Below are 19,620 nucleotides of genomic sequence, written 5' to 3'. Positions count from 1 at the left end.
GTACCTCCCGATTTCCAGACCTTGGGTGCTCAAGTGCTACTATCCAGTTCACATCTCTGATGGCATTGCAGATGACATAAGGCCAACGATGGGGTATCGGTGGATTCATGCCAGGCTAAGATGGAGTCAGCAGCAAGACCATGGTAACTACTCCAGAGTGATAAGTGACCTGGACATCCTTAGCGCTGATCTAGTGGATTGGGATCCATGGCGTATGGCACGAGTAAAAGAAATTGCAGATGGTGGACACCTGGCATCCTCTTGTAGCCGTGACGCAGACTTATGGTTGACCACATGCTTCTTGTTGTACATGAACTGCGTGGAAGTATATTCTCCAGAACGTGTACAGAGGCAGTTCGGGTACCGACAGGTGGTGCCTGTTCCAGCACCACGAGACGCCGGACGGACGCACGAGTAAGTGTGTTATTGTATGTTGCCTTAGTACATTGGTTATCCATGTTAACAAATTATAGCTGTTTATGTCACGTACAGGTGGAGCTCAAAGGGGGGCGGAGGCACGCAGGACTGGGCATCCAAGAATGCCGAGTACATACGGAGGTGGACAGAATCAGCTGCGGTGGATGTCATCATTACTGCTAGACAATACGACGAGGCCACGTACTGGGACTACCTTGCTTGGTACCGTCCGCGCACGCGTGCCACCTTACTCAGCGGACCTGTACAGCCGGGCCCCAGACCCTTCCCCGAGGATCGTGCCCGCCTACTTCATGTTGTGGTAAGTGATGCGTTACTTATATTGGTTTTCTTTGAAAAATCTGTGTATTACTGACATGTCCCTCATCTTATACAGACTGAAGAGGCGTATGAGATGCATACGCAAGCGGATCAACCTTTTGGGGAACCAAGCAGGTCATCATCGCAGAGGGATCGTAACCCTCTCCGGGAGTACATGAGGATAAGAGGATCCCGCTTCCTAAACGCTATACGTGGTCTAGGTGGGTGTGCCCCGCAATGGAGGGGGTACGACCAACATGCCATGGACCCGTCTCGTGCCTCCCACAGCAGGCGGTCCTCCCACAGCAGGCGGTCATCCAGTGCTCGTGAGGAACCCGTCCGGTCAGAATCACGACATACATCTTCAGCTTCGGCGCGTCATGTCTCATGTTCCGGTGCTGAGGCCGAGGAGTGCACGCAGCCTCCTGCGCCCGAGCAGGTTACGCTGGGTTCACTAGCACCTCCGGCTACGATGACACCTCCGGCTGCAGCATCTACTCATCAGGAGGACGTCGTTGACTACATGCAGCAGACCCCTTGCTGGAGCGACCCTAATGCTTTTGACTGGGGTGCTGCAATGCATGCGACCGCCACCTTCACTGATCTACTCGGCGGATAGTCCTCCCATGATCTCAATGAACCTGGAAGTTCACATTGGTACCAGCATGGCGAGCCTTCGGCACACTGGACTCCATCGGAGCACGTTCTAGGGCCGTCCACACTTCCGCACGAGGATCCTTCGGCATGGTACATGCAGAGCCGAGTAAGCGGGGCGGGATACACGTTCGGTGGGGTTCCCACAGGGCAGGCAGATGATGATGAAGACGACCAAGGGCACGCAAGGCAGGGGCCTGCGCAGGCTGCTGGGATGAGAGCCACACACCCGCCAGACGCTTACACGCCTGGAGATTGTGTGAGGCATCGTCGCCGTTGAGTAGCCAGGACAATTTGTCATGACACATGTATTATTGATTTTAATGTCGAGGTCATCCCTATTATGTCTTATTCACTGTATTGTTAATTTAAGAAATTCTCAGTACAGAGGAAACAATAGTAGTTGTAAAGCATAAGTAGCATGGAACCCGGTACAGAGGTTACACATAAAGAGCGAACAACAACAAACATTATCATGTACGATACGCCTAAAGAACATAATATCATGCCTTAAGGGAATAAAATATATAGGGTTACAATAGATGCTTAGGGCGAAGGAAAGTGGCGACGCAAATTAGCGTAAGAATTTCAGGTGCGATGGTCAAAGCTATCCGGGTAAGATGGTTGTCGTCTCTGAGGTGGTTCTGGGAAGTTGTAAAAATGAGTACGAGCAAATCCATCATCATTTTCAGGGTCATCGGTGTCCTCCGGAGATGGAAGCCTCGGAGGGCGGGGTCGTTGTGGCATGAAATCGTCGTCGTCGTCATCATCTTGAGGTTTCTCCGAGGTGGTACCATGTCCTATTTCCCTATCAGTTGTATGGCATCTCGATGTTGTGCGTGAACGTCCTCTTGCAGTGTTCCTAGAACTTTCTCCTGTATTTCTGTTCGAACGTCTAGGCATGGGGGGCATGAAATCGTCATCGTCTTCGTCCTCGTCATTATCTGGATGATTCGTAGAGGTCGCCTCTGTACCCCTTTGATTCGCTGACTGTCGTCGTCTTCTACGCGAACCAGGCATCACACCCCCGCCGAAGAGCATACACATCGTCAAGAAGTGTGAGATTTCTTTGTTGATCAACTGTTCGTCTTCCGGGAAAGCCTGACGCAGAAGAGGACCGTTCGAATCAATGGAAATAAGATAAGTAGGGTGACCAAATGTTTATATGACATACCTGAATATGGGATGCATACTGGTCTGGCGACATTACTATCGTTCTTTGCCTCCTAGAGAAACCTATCACAGAAGGATGGTCGGCCAGTTCGCGGACCCTCAGATACATTTGACGCCGGTGATACAAGAGGGCCCTAAGGTCCTCGGTGGTTACACATTGGAGTGGCGCGGTTAACCTAGAACATATGGGTCTTGCATGCAATTTCGCCACGGCTTGGATTATGTTGTTCTCCTTTAACGGATCATCGTTTCCTTCGCGCACAACCTGTAAGGAGGCATTAAGTGCTATAGCGATCGTTGCAGGTGTCCATGGAAAGCCTGTACTAGAGGATCCCGCCATAGATTTCTTGCTCACTGACTACCTACGCTCTGTCTCTGCATCAAAACACGGATCCATGAATATTTAAGAAACACGAAATAAATAAATAAAATTACATTTACAATACAATGGTCACTTCTTGTCTAAAGGGGTACAGTGCAAACCACATAATGCACAATAAGTAGTACAACTAACAGGTGAATAACATTTTACAATACAAAGTCTCTAAGACAGTTCAGTTTGACAGTGGGCTGATAGTTTACTGACGGGTCGGGCAAGTCCTCCTGTCATGTCCAGGTTGTTTGCAAAGTTTGCACCTGCGAAGGCCATCAACAGCATCTGCTTCATCCATGTCACCTTGCAGCCTCGTAGATCTAGGCCTTCCAGGATCTGTGCGTCGTGCTCGTGGATAAGGTACCCACTTAGGGCCCTCGATCGATTTGTAGTTGGTTCCGATGTTAAAGGACCGCATCTTTGGAAGCCATGTGCTCCTCAATGCATCGATCGTGAAGTACGGTGATACGTACTGTGATCCGTCATTACCACCTATGTCCCTGCAAGCGGCTAAGACATGCGAGCACGGGATATGGTGCAGTTTTGGCTTATTGCATGTGCACTTCACCTCGTTAGGTCCAAGTTGACATTGCTGCACGGTGTCCCCGGCGCTATACCCTGAAGCATACCTACGGCGGCACATGACCTCAAAGTCATTGTTGGCCAAGTCGTAGATCCTCGACCGATGAAAGTGTGCCTTGCTCCTCCTTCTTGATATGATTTGCTCCACCTTAGGTGAAAACCGTGTGCTGCACTTCATAGCAGCATTACCACGGTCTCGAAAGTAGTCCGCCGTTCTGTAGAATGTGAGCTCAATAATGGCACACAACGGGAGGCCCCGTACTCCCTTCAGGACATTGTTGAACGCCTCCGCTATGTTCGTTGTCATGATGGAGTACCTAACATGGGATACAATAATTTTAGAATGGCTATTTGCATAAGAATCGGTACAATATGATCATTACAATTCTATGCGCTAACCTGGCACCATGAGTGTCATGGATAAGGGCCCAACGCTCCGCCGGCTTCCCCGCTATCCACTGGCTAAATGTACCACGTGAACGACTAACGATAGTTTGGCCCCCAACCATTTGCGCCCGCAGTTGATCCTCCCCTGCTTGCTGGTCTGCCATCATCTTGCGAGTGGTCTCATTTAACTCTCTCCATATCTCATTGAACTTCGCCTGCTGGTTCTGAAGACATAGCCCTTTGAATCTCTTTACAAGCGACTTGTTGCGGTACCTTGTGTACAGGTTCGCGCCCAAGTGTCGCATGCACCATCTTCTCTCCACATCAGGCCATGCAATGGAGCAGTTTGTGCTATCATGCAGCACGTCCAACGCATGCAGAAGACCCTTGTTGCGGTCTGAGATGACGCAAACTCGTTCCCTATTTCCCACGACACGTGTCCTTACCAAGGTGAGGAACCACAGCCAACTATCATTGTTTTCACTCTCAACCATTGCAAAGGCGAGAGGAATGATCTGATTATTTGCATCCGCCGCCATTGCTGTCATAAGGGTACCATGGAACTTGCCGCTTAGAAATGTGGCATCCACGCATACAACCGGCCTACAATGCCTGAATGCTTCGATGCATTGTCCAAAGGACCAGAATAACCTAATGAGGTATCAGTCAGTGGTGCTATATGACCCATCATCTAGCCTGATCGGCTCATCCGCCATGGCCCACTGAGTCCCTGGATTCGTCATGGCAATCTTCTGCAGCAGTCTCGGAGCATTGTTGTATGACTCTTCGAAGCTTCCAAACAGCATCTTCAACGCCTTCTGCTTCGCTCGCCACGCGGTGTGGTAATTGATAAGCATGCCAGTCTTAGTGTGCACCTCCCCCATAATCGATTTTGGCGACAAACAAATTTCTGTGCCAATAAGCGTGATGAGGAGTTGGGCTACGAACCTCGCATCAACGGCGTGGCTCACATTCCTAATAGCCTCTTCGCTGCATGTATGTGGGGTGTGTCTACTAATCACAAAATAGTTCTCATATTTCGGCTGATGTGCTCGTACGAAGTAAGGGCAATTCGGGTGCTTCGTACACCTGACCTCATACTCCGTAGGGTTAGACCGGGCGCACTTGTGGTCCCTTCTTGTTATTACAGCATAGTTGCTAATAAAGTGGATGACCTCCCCTCTGTTACGAAACTGTTGCCCGACCTGAATGTCGCTATTCTGGTATCCCCAGTTAGATAAGGTGTTATACTCAACAACGACACACTCCAGGAGCCCAGTACCACGAAAGTACTGGATCGCCGGGACCGGGTCATCATTGTCAGCAGCTTCTTCATCCCCGCTACCACCGTCTTCATTATCCATGCATCCTGCATCGACCTCACCAGGGTCCACTCTACCTCCCTCTCTACTGGAACTACCCTCCCCGACATGCCCTCCATCCTCTTCATGCATCACCTCCTGGCTTGAGCCTTCCACAGTGGTCACTGCATCACCTTGCACCAGTCGTGACACTATGTTTACGTACACCGCCATATCAAAGTTCTCCTCCAATGCCTTGCGTGAGTACAAAGCCCATGCGTTGTTCCTACTCATCTCGAACAACGTATGGACAATGACCGAGCTATTTGGAACAAGCCGCGGCCGTACACCCTCTAAGACAACAGTATGGGACTGCTGGTTCACACGCAAAAGGCGCATAATATGTGATTTCAGGCCATCTAGATCAATAGGTATCTCAACCGAACTCTCTATGTGCTGGCAGTTCTGAATTGTTACAAGTCTCCCGTGCAAAACTGTGGGACGTTCTCCATAATAAATATGGAAAATCATACCGTATCTCCTAAATAAATATACATGTAATAAATAATAAGTACAAAAATAATACTAATTAAATAGTGCAATATACAACTAATATGCATCTTTGTTGCTACTGGACACTATCTTCTACGGTTCTACCAAACCTAAGTGATTAAACTAATTAATCAAGTTAATTGATTAATTATATTACTTTAATAAAACTAATTACCTAGATTAAATCACGTGAATTCATGTTACTATATTAAGTAAAGAATCTAATCACACTTACTAATAAAACTTATATAACCCAACTAAATCATTAATTTAAATACTCTAATTTACCAAAATAATATAATTAATCAAATGTACATGAATGAATTTAACAATATACTGACGAAATGACTAATATACTTCTGAATGAACTAAGAAAAATCTAATTATAATTACTAATTAACTACGTAATTATATTACTTTAATAAAACTAATTACCTAGATTAAATCCCGTAAATTCATGTTACTATATTAAGTAAAGAATCTAATCACACTTACTAATAAAAATTATATAACCCAACTAAATCATTAATTTAAATACTCTAATTTACCAAAATAATATAATTAATCAAATGTACTTGAATGAATTTAACAATATACTGACGAAATAATTAATATACTTCTGAACGAACTAAGAAAAATCTAATTATAATTACTAATTAACTACGTAATCTAAAAACTTACCTTAAGGAAATTGAGCGCGGCTGCTGCTCGCGTTGATCCTCTCCGGCTGCCCCCTCTGCTCGAGCTGCTTCTCCTAGCGTTGCTCCGTTGCTACTCTCTTCTCTCCACTGCTGCTCTCTTTTCTTCTCCCTTCTCTCCTTTGCTGCTCTCTTCTCTTCTCCCTTCTCTCCTTTGCTGCTCTCTTCTCTTCTCCCTTCTCTCTTCTGCGAGCCAGGGCTTTTATTAAGCGCAAAAGCAGCATCCCGCTGGCACGCACACACCGAAAGCATCGACAGGACGTGAAAGTGACATGATGTACTGAATTCGGCAACTGAGGTGCCGAATACGGCACTGTGGGCTGTATTCGGCACCTCAGTTGCCGAATATAGCAGAGTACAGGGTGTATTCGGCAACTGAGGTGCCGAATACAGCCCACAGTGCCGTATTCGGCACCTCAGTTGCCGAATACGGTGTTTTCGGATTTTCAGTTTCCGAAATTCAAATTTCGGTATTTGAGATACCGAATACGAGTGCTAGATTTGCAAATACGTTGACATGTTGTCTATTTTCGCAAATACGGTCGCGTATGTTGTCTAAATTTCCAAATTTGCCTTTATTTTAATACTTATGTTTAATTCTCAAACGGGTTAATCTATTTTGAGATATAGTGAGTACATCAAAACGGAGTGCTGCCTTTGCATGCACATGCACGTCATGATCTGGGGACAGAGAGCTCGCAGTAGCACTTGTCGCCGGCGATCACACCCGCGTCCTCCGCGACGCACAGGAATAGCCGCTCGTACTCCGCGGCCATCCTGCTCACCGTGAACAGCCGCGCGGCCCGCGCCCTCGCCTCCCCGCCCTTGTTCCTCAGCACGGCGACGAGGAAGACGGCGCCGTTCTTGAAGACCTTGCTCTTGGAGAGCACCTTCTTGATCGCTTCCACCATCACCTGGTGGCCCTTCTCCTTCACCAGCCTCCCGGCCAAGCCGATCACCAGCGCAGCGCGCCCCGCCGCGTCGGCGCCGAGCGCCTTCGCGCGGAACACCTCGCCACGGGACATGACAATGACGTGGACGCGGCCGTCGGGGATCATGTAAACGCGACGGAGCACGCCCCCGACGTGGTGCGCGTAGTCCCGGAAGGACCTGGCCTCCTCCACCACCTTGCTCAGTCGGCTCGCCATCGCCGGGGCCCGAAGTTCGCCGGGCTTACGCAGAAGATCCTACGCGACGTCAGAGTGGATGACCTCGTACGCGATGCCGTGCCACGACGTGACGAGGTTGGCCACGCCGCGCGCGCGCCCGTGGTACAGCGCCATGCTCTCGGTGTGCACAACGTCGAACGACTTCATGCTCCTTTCGGCCTCGAACTGCGCCCATGCCAGCTGCTGGTTCAGGTACCCAGCAGCCGTCGCCGGCGTCACATGGAACGTGATGCCGCCGCTGGTGAACGTTCTCAAACCCGTGTTCTCTCATAAGGAAAAAAAATCAAAAAAAAATAATATCTCACTTTCTCTCTCTCCCTGTGACCCGGCGCCGGTCCTTGCTCTGCACTGCGCCACACCGTGCCCTCCCGTCATCGCGCCTAGGCAAACCTCGCACCCCGCGCTTCGCCTCGCCTCACGCCCCACACAGCCGTAACCGCCCCTCCTATAAAGATGAACAGTGTCACTTCCTTTCCCCCATCCGCACAATGCCACCCCTCTCCCTCACCTCCACTGCCTCCCTCTCTTCCTCTCCGAGCACCGCCGCCGCCGCCGGTGAGCTCCACCACATTCCTTCCTCTCTCTTTCCCTCCCCCCAGAGAAACGTACCTTAGCCGCCTTGTTTGCCAACGCCGGTCGCCGCTTCTTCGCCGTCGCAGGCCGACGCCCTCGCCTCGTCCCCACCGGCCAGATCTGCCCCCACTCGAGCCGGATCCGGCCACCACTACCTTGTTCCACCGATCACCGGAGCCCGCCGCCGTCCTCCATCGGTGCGCCACCGCCGTTCACTGCCGCCCCGTCGCCTCTCTCTCCCGCCGTCTCGCTCTCCCTGTCAGTCTGCCGGGCCGACTCCCCTCTCTCCCCCTTATTTTTCTCTCTCTCCCTCACTGACAGGTGGGCCCGACCGAGCCGTTGGGCCGAGCCGATTCCAAAACTGGAATATTCCAGTAATATTCTTTTATTTTCCTTTTTCCTGATTTTCTCTCCCGGCAAAACTTTCGAAGCCAGTTTCTCCTCCGTCCTAACTCCGTTTTCAACAATTCTTCCACCAATATTCATCTAAATTCGAGATCTACCCAATCATATCAATTCCATAATTTTTGTAATTTAATGAGTTTTTAATATAATCATTTGATTGATTGTTTGTGTGTGCGTTTTTGCCGTACGTTGCGTTTGTTAGAGTAAGGCGCATTCGAGGAAGACTCAGAGGATCCAAAGTTTGAAGAAGGAGCGGACGAGAACTTCAACAAAGGAAAATCCTACACCCTTGATCATGTTGATCCTATGTTTTCAAATACAACCCGTAGAGCCATTGTTTCAAATTATAGGAATATGCATGTTTAAGTTAATGACTGTAATTTTAAAGAATATGCTAATATAGTTATGGCCTAGATTATTTATGTCATACCTTGATATTGTCACTTTATTCCGTTAAAATCCTAGAAGATCCCCAACATCAACTATAATGATTGTTTGGATGAATACTTATTTACTAGCATGCTTAGGATTGCTTTGCTCAAAAGAAAGAGCCAGGATAATTACATATGTTAATCATGTCTTTTCAAAAAAAATGTGAAGTGTTGTGTGCTTGGTGTATGTGCATGTGAGATTTGTGTTCCTGAAAAACTCTAGTGTATTGTTGACAGGGGTGGGTAAGGTACCCCACAAAGGTGGGAACTACCTTAGAGCAAGGTTCGCCTTTGTGGTGTTCTTGCTAGAAGACATTTGCATCGGTGGCATAAGGACCGCTTCGTTGTGACATCCGACCTAGTATCTAATCGTACAACCACATGACCTGAATGGGTAGGACTTGACCCAACCCCTTCAACTTAGTTCGGTACCCACTCGGAGGCCGATAATAGCAATGGGGACCAGGAGAAGACTTGGGTAGTACGTAGCCCAAGGTCCGGCTAGTAATATTGTTAAGGCTATGTCAAAGCCTTGGGATTGCTAAGTGGTCCTTCCCGTGGATCTTCTAAAGCCCCTGGTATCTTAGTACCCCATGGGTGGATATTTTGGCTATGTTGTGAGGACGTTGTGTCTCGTTATGACAGTTTCACCAGTTGCTAAGGTTGGAGTCTGTGCATATCTTCTGAGTAAAGTGTACAACCTCTGCAGAGTGTTAAACCTATCTAGATAGCCATGTCCTCGGTTAAGGACATGCTATGGTTTGGTCACAATAATTAGCTTTCCGGCGTGAGTACCTCCTTGGCGTGTGAGTGGGCAATACACTCGTGTTTTTCAAAAAAAGGTTGGCTATGTGCCTTGAGTATCTTGGACTGTATGTCCACTGACAAAAGAAGTGTGGGAACTGGTTGGATGCAAGTATCTCCCTCAGGGCCGACGACTCCCCCCATAAGCTCGACTTATGTGTTATCCTAAAAAAATACTTTTAAGATAGTTGTTGCAAATTGAACCTTGCATCGAAAATTAACTTTCTGAAAAACTTAAAGACTCTACAGACTTATCCTTGATCTACGTATATGCATCTAATGTCTCCCCTTGATATAGGACTTGCTGAGTACCTCATGTACTCACTCTTGCTATTTGTGGATTCAGATGATCTAGATGTCGATTTCATCGAAGGTGAAGATGAACAATAGAAAAGTTGATTTCGTCTGCACTCAAGTTGCCTTTAGGGTTTGAGTTGCTTTTGCGTTATTTATGTTGTGCTGTGAGGCTTTATTTAATTATACATACAGACATTTATTGTAATGAACTCCGTGTTATCCTCTAATATCGTACTTAATCATTGTATGCCTATGATGTGTATTTCTATTGGAAATATATGCATACCAGCTACTGATCTAGAGACTCTTATGAGTTGCACAAGGTGACTCAAAGGAGGGATCCAATATACGTGGAGTTGGCGGCAGCATTTGCGTCGGTGGCGGTGAAGATGTGGACGCGGTGACCGCGCACTGCCAGGACAGAGTAGTGCATGAACGCATGGCGCTCGATGCCCTCGCCATGGCCGCTCGGTAGCCAGCGGTTGACGAACGCGACGATCTTGAGCGTGGCCGACCGAGTGGAAGGGAAGCGGAGGTGGTTCTGAGAAGGGGTGTTAAGTGAGGAGAATATGCTGGTGTGGTTGGACAGGAAGGTGTTGGTCTTTGTGTTCATGGAACTGGTGCATGGCGAGGAGTGAAAGGTGTAGGACAGGAAGGAGAGGTAGGAGATGAGGGAGAAGGAGGCAAGGAGAGAGAAGCAGAGTAGGCAGACGGTACAAGTCGCCATTGGAACATGGGAGAGGTAGTATGGTGGCGGTGTGATCGGATGCGAATTTTTGAGGAGTTAAGGTTACTGCACATGCTGCATGTGGAGCGATTGAGTGTTTTGAGTGAAATTAGATGTTGTGGTGATCGATACAATGTTCTGATCGACCGATTCCTTTTCCTCTAGAGTGGTTTGGTCTTGAATTGTTTAGTTCTTGATTCTGGACAAATAACTAAGTAATCCTTAATAAATTTTGTATGATATGTCTGTTTTTTTTCCTTATGTATTTCCTATTTGCAAAGATTAGTGAATGAATAGTTGTAGTGTCACTTTGATTTATACCTTTTTATGGTCTAGAAACCTGATTTTCCTCTAGAGCTTTGCATTTCGTTCACCTAAACCTGAATGTTTGACAGCATAATTTGTAAATTCCATGGCCGAATAATGCAACACTCGGGTGTAGCCACTTCATAATGCAAGGAACTAGATGCATGCCATCAACTCTAGCTTTGTACAGAAGTTGCAGTTAACTTGTTGAAGACATAACGAAGCAAAGAACATATGAGAACCAGGCTGGATATCAACTCATCTGCAGATGACACTCTGGTTGACACGACGCTAGCTAGATCTTGGCAACCTGATCCTTGGCTTTCGTAGGTGATCCATTTGGAAAGCGGTGCATCAGGTGCTTGGGATTTGTAGCCTTGAACTGTGTTTGAAGGCTTAGTTGTCAGAGAAGACAAGCCTGTCACCAAGGATCCATTGAGGCAGTAGCAAAATTAGATAATTTAGTGGAATATGATGTCAACTGGCCTGAACCTGTGCTCCCCTAGCCAAATCATGGAGGACCAAGTAGTCTGTCACTCTCTTATCAATCTGCTTCTTTGCAGATTCAGTCAATGGTGGCCAGCTTCTTGACCTTAATTTTGCTCCAGAAGTTCCTTTGGTCCTGGCTCTCCAGCAGTCCATCCAGAACCTAATGTCTTCTTGCCTCTTGAGGTTCAGCAGGAAGACTTTGTGGATGAGGTTCAGCTACCTCAGGTGAACATTGCTGGTCAGCAGGTTATGAACCATATCCTTCAACCTGAACAGCATCAAGATGTCCATCTGCCAGAAAATGTTGAGGCCTTGCTCCTTAAAGATGGGAAAAACGTGGGTCACTTTCACGAGAACATTCAATTGGGTGCTATCCAGATTTTGAATGAGCATGATTCAGATCCGGTTCTTGAGTCTTTCTGTTCTGACTTTAACTCCATGGGCACCAAAGCAGAAGTTTGATAGTTTCAATCTCTAGGCCAAGTATTTCTCCCCTGCAGGCCATGTGGGCTCTATTGTTGACATTCCCCCAGAGTGGGCTGCTTTCTTTATAGCATGCTCCTCTCCCCAACACATTTTGATTGGGCCAAGAATTTCCTTGCCTCAAAGGCTTGGACAATCACTGCTTTCCTTGGCTGAGAGTGGACCTCCAGTGAAATTTCTACTTCCTAATTCATGTCCTCAAGCTGCTCCAGTTTCCTGCTGCTTCAATGACTCAGGTTCTACTCAATCCTCTACTAGCACCCCCAGCAACACCAAAAGTCATTGAAGACATGTAGATAGATGGTACCTCTAGCTCTTCCCCCTTCTTCTCAAGAGAAAGAGATTGAAGCAAGGCCCCATTGTGGAAACAGAAGTGACGCGTAGCACTAGAATTAGAGACATGAATATAAGACTTTAAGCAAGATAGCTGCCTTAATAAGAATTGCTTTGCGTGTTCTGCAAAACCTCCAACCATCTTCACCATGTTCATTCAGAATCTTGGTTCCTCCTCCTGCAAACTGAAATCTAAATAGCTATCAAAAGTGGAGTTGACTAAAAAGGCTGCTCTGAAAACACATATAGGCCCCAACTCTTCCTCTCTTGCAGGCCCTTCAGGTACTTCTTCAACCAAAGAATTAGGAGCACAACAAACAAAGGTAATCTCCAAAGGGAAAACCCCTTCTGAGAAGGGAAAACTTGTTACCTGCAAGCAACAGACACAACCAAAGGATGGGGAAGAAGACAACAAGAAAAGAAGAAATGACGCTTTTTATGTTCAGACTCTGGGGCTCTTAAATCTTTTCTTTTGGGATGATAATTACTTACTTTTCTGGGAACTTGTAATGATACTATGGTTATTTTGTGTTGTAATATTCTCCTAAATCTTAAGACTAAATACTTTGCTAAGCTCTTTTCTGTGGCCTTGTTTATCATCTCTCTCAATGTCTTCCTGGAACATCTGCATATTATGTGTGTGGATTTCTCTATTCTTTTGTGTATGCCTTTATGGATCTAGCCAACAATTCAAGAGGTAGAACCTGGAAGATCCTTTGTTGGAATATTAGAGGGATCAATTCTGACAGAAAATAGAATGCCATCAGAAGTAAAATCATTGAGTCTCAGTGTGATATTATTTGTCTTCAGGAAACTAAACGTGAGCACTTTGATCTTGCTTATATTAAAATTATGTCCTATCCATTTTGACAGTTTTAAGCACTAGCCCTCCTCTGGTGCTTCAGGAGGAACCATTGTTATCTGGAAAGGTGCAAAGTTTAGTGGGCATCTATTCTTCCAAAAATACTATGCTCAAATCATTGAATTCAGATCCATTATTTCAGGTGCTCTATGGTTCTTATCTAATATTTATGCTCCTTGCACTCGTGTTGAGAAATCCTTATTTCTAGATTGGCTAAATAGCATAGACATTCCAGCTAATGAAGATTGGATCGTGTTTGGGGATTTTAATATGGTTAGATCACCCTCTGACAAGAACAATCCAGGTGTTAATATCTCAGAAATTATGGCCTTTAATAGAACTCTTAGCAATCTTGGCCTTGTTGATATTCCTCTCAAAGGCCGAGCTTATACCTGGTCTAACATGCAGCATAGCGCTCTTCTCCAAAGACTGGACTAGTTCTTCACCTCAAATTCTCAATACCTTTCAATCATGGAAGGAAATTTGGAGAAATTGGGCTCCACTTCGCTGCAGATTTTTTGTGTGGTTAGCCTTGCTAAATCGATGTTGGACCACCGACCGCTTGGCCTGTCACGGTCTTGATCACCCAGAGCGTTGTTTACTGTGTGACCAGGAGGAGGAGAATGTGCAACACTTGCTTACTTCATGGGTGTTCACAAGAAGTGTCTAGTTCTCGGTGCTGTCCTTGGTTGGACTGCAGTAACTAACACCAGGCCAGATGATCTTGTTTTCACTCGTGTGGTGGCGTCAAGCTTTGTAGCAAGTCTCTAAACAACATCCTAAGGGGTTTAATTCGTTGGTTGTGTTGGTGGCATGGTGGATATGGAAGCATAGGAACGGATGTGTCTTTGAGGGTGTTTCACCTAATTTCAATACCATCATGGAGGACATTAGAGATGAGTCCTCATGTAACAAACTTTGCCATAATAGGCGTGTGGTTTGTACAAGTCTTCTTAGACTCCTTTTCTTCTTTTTAATATAATGATGCGTAACTCTCCTGCGTTCGAGGAAAAAAAGGAATTACATTGGGACTTTAGTTACTGCTCTTTCTAAAAACACTTCTGATCATGTACACTGCCTCATCTATGTCAAAACTGATATCCCTAGAGCCCAAGTTTTCAGGTTTGAAAACTATTTAATGGAACATTTGGATTTTTTATAGATCATTCAGTATGGTTGGTCAGTCCCTTCTTCTTAACCTGACAAAGCCAAGAAGCTAATGGCAAAATTCAATAACTTGAGACGAGTTATAAGAGCTTGGCAAGGCCAGCTTTCAAGTCTGGCTATTACTGTAACTAATGTGAAATATGTCATTCTCTTATTAGATACTATTAAGGATTTTAGAGATCTCACCCTAGAGGAATGGAACTTCAGGAAAATCCTAAAAGAGCACTTAGATTCCCTCCTCAGGCAGCAAAAACATTACTGGAAACAGCGAGGAACTCCCAAATGGGTTAACTTTGGAGATGCTTGTACCAGGTTTTTTCATGAAAATGCCACAATGAGGTATAATAGAAATTCCATTACCTTCCTGCATGATCTGCAAGGCAATTCTATCTCTGATCATAATGAGAAGGCCAATATCCTCTTGCAAGCTTTCAAAGAGAGGCTTAGAACTTCTAAATTTCAACAGATGTATTTTGATCTTTCCACACTCTTAAACCCGGTGGAAAATTTGGATTGTCTTGAGCTTTTCAAAAGTCATTTCTCAGGACTTTTATGCTTTATGTGATGCTTTCTTTGAAGGCAATCTAGCAGTCCAAAGTATTAATGGATACTTATCACTCTGATTCCCACAAAGGACCACCCTATGGTTGTGGCAGACTACATACCTAATTTTCTTTTTAACTCCTCCATCAAGCTCATCACTAAGCTCCTTGCTGACAAGCTTCACGTTTCAATTCTTTATCTCCTTCATAAGAATCAATATGGCTTCATCAAATCTAGATCCATTCAGGATTGCATAGCTTGGTCCTTTTTTGAATATATCTACTTGTGCCATAAAAGTAGCAAAGAATTGGTTATCCTCAAGCTTGATTTTGAGAAAGCTTTTGATAAAATTGAACATCGAGTCATTATTGATATTCTTAAGCACAAAGTCTTCGGAAATAGATGGGTTAACTGGACAGTTGCATTCTCAAATCTGTCACCTCTTCCATTCTTCTAAATGGTGTCCCAGGTAAAACTTTTCATTGCAGAAGATGTGTTAGACAGGGAGATCTTCTCTCCCCTCTCCTTTTTGTTTTGGTTGTTGACCTTCTTCAATCAATTGTAAACAAAGCCAAGGATCTAGGTCTGCTTCATTTACCTTTGGCTGCAGAAGTGGGCTCTGATTTTCTAATAATACAGTATGCATATGGCACCCTTTTAATAATGGAAGCTTGCTCTAAATAACTTTTTATCCCCAAGTCTCTTTTCAATACCTTTGCAGACTCTACAAGGCTAAAAGTAAATACAATAAGTCTCTTATGGTGCCCATCAATGTTTCTTCAGCTAAAATGAATCATCTATGTAAAACTTTTGGTTGTCAAAGTGTTTCACTGCCTTTTACCTACCTTGGCGTTCCTTTGGGAGTCACTAAGCCAAAAATTGAGGATTTCTTGCCTCTTGTTCAAAGAATTGAAAGAAAACTTGTGTCTTATTCTATTTTTCTATCTCAGGCAGGGAAATTGGAAATGGTCAATTGAATGATATCCTCTTTGCCCATTTTTTACATGTGCACCTTAAAGCTTCCTTCGGCAGCGATAAAATAATTTGATGCTTATAGAAGATATTGTCTCTGGAGAGGCTCAGAAATTAGTGCCAAGAAGCCTCCTTTGGCAGCCTGGAAGATGGTTTGTAAACCAAAACCAGAATGTGGTCTTGGTGTCCTAAAGTTGAGATCATACAATGAAGCTCTTCTTCTCAAAAATCTTCACAAATTCTTCAACAAGGCTGATCTTCCTTGGTCTCATTTTCTTTGGCAAGTCTGCTATTCCAATGGCAAGCTACCTAGTCTGCAAAATAAAAGATCATTCTGGTGGAGAGACATTGTTTTTCTCGAACATGCAGGAAAACTGCGCATCATTGTATTAAGAAGAAAAGTGACCCAATTTATAAGGGAAACCGAGTCCGAAAACCTTAACAAGCATTGTAACACAACCCGCGGAGCCCAACTCATGAACAAGGCAAAGGAGGAAAGAAAGAAGAAAAGAACCTGAAACCTTCTAACAAATAGACGACAATGCACGACAATGCGGCATACAACCAACCCGACAACCACACAAGCAGCATACAACCCGACACTCCTGAACGACCAAGCGACACCCATACCAAACAACGCTACCCCGCCAGCAACTATGCCTAGCTAGCACCTTGATCAGAACATCTCGACAACTCAACAGGCGGAGCTCGGCTTTCACGCCTGACAACCCAATTCAGTCGGCTTCCCACGACAAACCTTAAGCAACAGATGGGATCCAGGGATGTCGGAACATAACCACTGCCGCGAAACGCCGAAAGGTGATGGGAAGCTCCGCTGAACAGGAGAACGAAGGGGTCAGACAAGCAAGCGGACAACAATGGAGGATGGTGCCCTGCAAGGAGTGCTGCCGGTTGAAATAAGGATCATAGGGATTCTCTGAAATATCGCCTTCAAGAAGGGAGCGGCAAAAGAACCACCGTCGCTCGTCCAGGAAGCCAGATAGGGTTTTCACCCGGAGGGATCCCAGAGGGGAAGCTTCTTCGTGACGCCTCTAGGGAGGTTATGACGCTCGCGGGCGTCACCATCGCTGGGGCCTGCCAGGGTTTATGCCCAAATTCCCCCCTTCACGTCACACCCAATAGACCCGAAGGCACCATGGGTCGACCAAACCATTCCCTTGCAAGAGCTCAACCATCAGCACACAACACTAGAGCACGACAGCACGCATCCACCAACCAGAGATGACCGGGGAAGAAGCCTAGCCCTTAGCAGCACACAACATAATCGCCGGTGTTGTACCAAAAACATGTTCATCAACGATCAGCCGCGCCAGGTAGCAGCAGCCCAACCGCAGGCAGTGCTGGCTAGGACGAGTAGGTCGGAGGGAGAGGTAGTGCAACCGATGGCAATCACACTCGCATCAACGGCTAGAGGAGGATGAGGAATGGCCCTAGGCGCCTAGATCCAAGACGAGGAACTGTGTCGTCATGTCGCAACAGCTGTCCCGAGGAGCAGGCTGCCTGGAGGAGCCGGCTGTCCAGGGAAGCTAGCTGCCCAGAGTAGCAAGCTGATCTCGCCTGAACAACCATAACAACTAGCGGAGAAGGTGACTAACGGCCATAGCAACGAGTACCACACCACCACCGTCACTCGGAGAGCGGACCAATCAGAGGAGGGAGCCGTGGGGTAGCCAGATGCCACGAGGAGCAAGCTGACCCGAGCACCACCATAGCCACCCAACAGAGCCGGCTCCCCCTAGCAGAACCCGCAAGCAGCCGACCCAGGCTCGCCATAGCAGGGCCTAACCTCGGCGAAGAAGACCATGCTAGCAACTGATCCGAGCAGATCTCGGCCACCGACGGCCAGATCCATCACACCAAAGGGGAGATCCAGCGGGGAACCAGCGCGCGGCAGCTCACAGGGGGGAGGAGAGGGAGGTGGGAGTGGGACGGTCACCGCTTGGTGCCGCTCCAAGCCGCAGCTGCCACCATCGTGGCCGTCACCTGCCCACGGTGGTGGCAGCGGCCGAGGCGAGGCCGGTGGAGGAAAAAGTTAGGGGATGAGGCATGTGGCACTCGAGTCACCTCCGAGGAGGCGACACGAGGTCTTCCAGCAATTGGCGAGGCCATCAGAAAGGGCCGAAACATTTTCGTTCATGGGAAAGATAGGTTATAGACAGGCTAACTACCCTATTACATACTTGTTTCTTCCCTCTCGACTTGAGTGGCTAGAGCTAGGTTGACAGAAAGGTTCTGCTTAACTCTTCCAAATCGTAAAGATCTACCACCTCCAAAAATTCAGAAGTATATGGGCCCCTACTTGCCCTTAAATGAGTTGAGGAACCTCTTACACTCTTCCTTGAGGTGGCATAGAAATCGGACGACAACCTACATGATGGCCAGGGAGGGTGGCCGGTGCGAAGACTTTGCTAGAGCTACTGATCGGTGTCAGTGAACCCGGCTGACCCTCCTTCCGCTTCTCCACTTTCTCCTCTTCATCAGTCTCCTCCTTCAAAAGGTCCCAGTTAATCTCCTCCTCATCATCGGAGATGTTGATAATCTCAACAGGGGCAACCACTTGGGCCAGAGGTCGAGCGAAAGCGGCAGGGGGAGACCCTCTCTGTAGCGAGGGAAGCACGATGTCGGCCGACTCCAACCCTGCGAGCAGGACCTGAAGATTGTCTGCCCCTAGGGGCACCGCAGCAAGCGGAGCTGGTGTCAAAAGCGACTCATCCTTTGCCAAATACTCCCAAATCATCGACCTTCATGATGAGGAATGAGAGGACGCCATGATCCAAAAGAAGAGTTACCTTCTTGCCTTGAAAAAAGCATCGATGGGTGGCCGGCTGGGTAAACTCCTGATTTTATAATCCAATCGGCCATTGATTCACGCCTGGGGTGGAAGCGGAGCCACTGTGGGAAATGTCTCTGATCCTATCATTTACTACCTAGGGGGCTCATGGCCGATTCCCGGTCAAAACCGTGCAGGCGTGGCTGCATGGGGCACAAACACCTTAGTTTTTTATACACATCTCATCATGACACCTCACTCTTAGAAGTACTGGGGAATCTCAACCGGCGCAGCATTTGAACCGCTCGAAAGCCAAGGGAGCGCGTATAGGGAACTAAAAGTCCCTCAGACCTAGCGGCAATCAATATTTCTCTCTCTTTCTTTCTCAGGACGCTTAACCTCCCCCAGATGACGTGAAGTTCAGAGTTGAACTCTGAAAGCTAACGACGTCGACGATCACTCTTTGGGTGAACTATATTCCCTCAGGACTCAAGTGGTGCGACCAGACCTGACCACGACCACGGGGAAGCTTGGGGAGTACTGTCGAAGTATTGAGTAAGGGGACATCCTGGCTAACGGGCCCCACGGGGGTATGGCATCTGGCGGGGGAAATTTCCTGAACCCTGCCCCATCACACAATCAACCCTTGGCTCGCCTGACCAGCGCAAACCTTGCGTGACCAGCCTCCTTACGATTTAATGTGATCTTGCAACCAGCCCTTGCTGGTCTTGGGGCGTCCAGACCTAACCTATCTAAATCGCATTTATTGATATCTACTCATGTGTTTTCCCTCCTGAGGCTCCTTCTCTAGCG

General features: G+C 47.0%; 2 protein-coding genes across 2 annotated transcripts; both read right to left on the bottom strand.

Annotated features, from left to right (window-relative positions):
• Window positions 1–1,927: 1,927 nt before the first annotated feature.
• On the bottom strand, window positions 1,928–6,787 carry LOC133896264 (uncharacterized). The gene is made up of 3 exons (XM_062336841.1): window positions 6,439–6,787; window positions 2,564–2,937; window positions 1,928–2,490 (listed from the first exon to the last, which is right to left on the bottom strand). The coding sequence occupies exons 2-3, from the start codon at window positions 2,900–2,902 to the stop codon at window positions 1,978–1,980; spliced, it is 852 nt and encodes a 283-aa protein (XP_062192825.1). The 5' UTR covers window positions 2,903–2,937; window positions 6,439–6,787; the 3' UTR covers window positions 1,928–1,977.
• On the bottom strand, window positions 2,981–4,555 carry LOC133896254 (uncharacterized). The gene is made up of 2 exons (XM_062336830.1): window positions 3,917–4,555; window positions 2,981–3,834 (listed from the first exon to the last, which is right to left on the bottom strand). The coding sequence occupies exons 1-2, from the start codon at window positions 4,450–4,452 to the stop codon at window positions 3,141–3,143; spliced, it is 1,230 nt and encodes a 409-aa protein (XP_062192814.1). The 5' UTR covers window positions 4,453–4,555; the 3' UTR covers window positions 2,981–3,140.
• Window positions 6,788–19,620: the final 12,833 nt, after the last annotated feature.

The sequence above is a fragment of the Phragmites australis genome, chromosome 2, assembly GCF_958298935.1.
Source record: "Phragmites australis chromosome 2, lpPhrAust1.1, whole genome shotgun sequence".
NCBI lineage: Eukaryota > Viridiplantae > Streptophyta > Magnoliopsida > Poales > Poaceae > Phragmites > Phragmites australis.
This window is presented reverse-complemented; position numbering and strand designations above follow the sequence as displayed.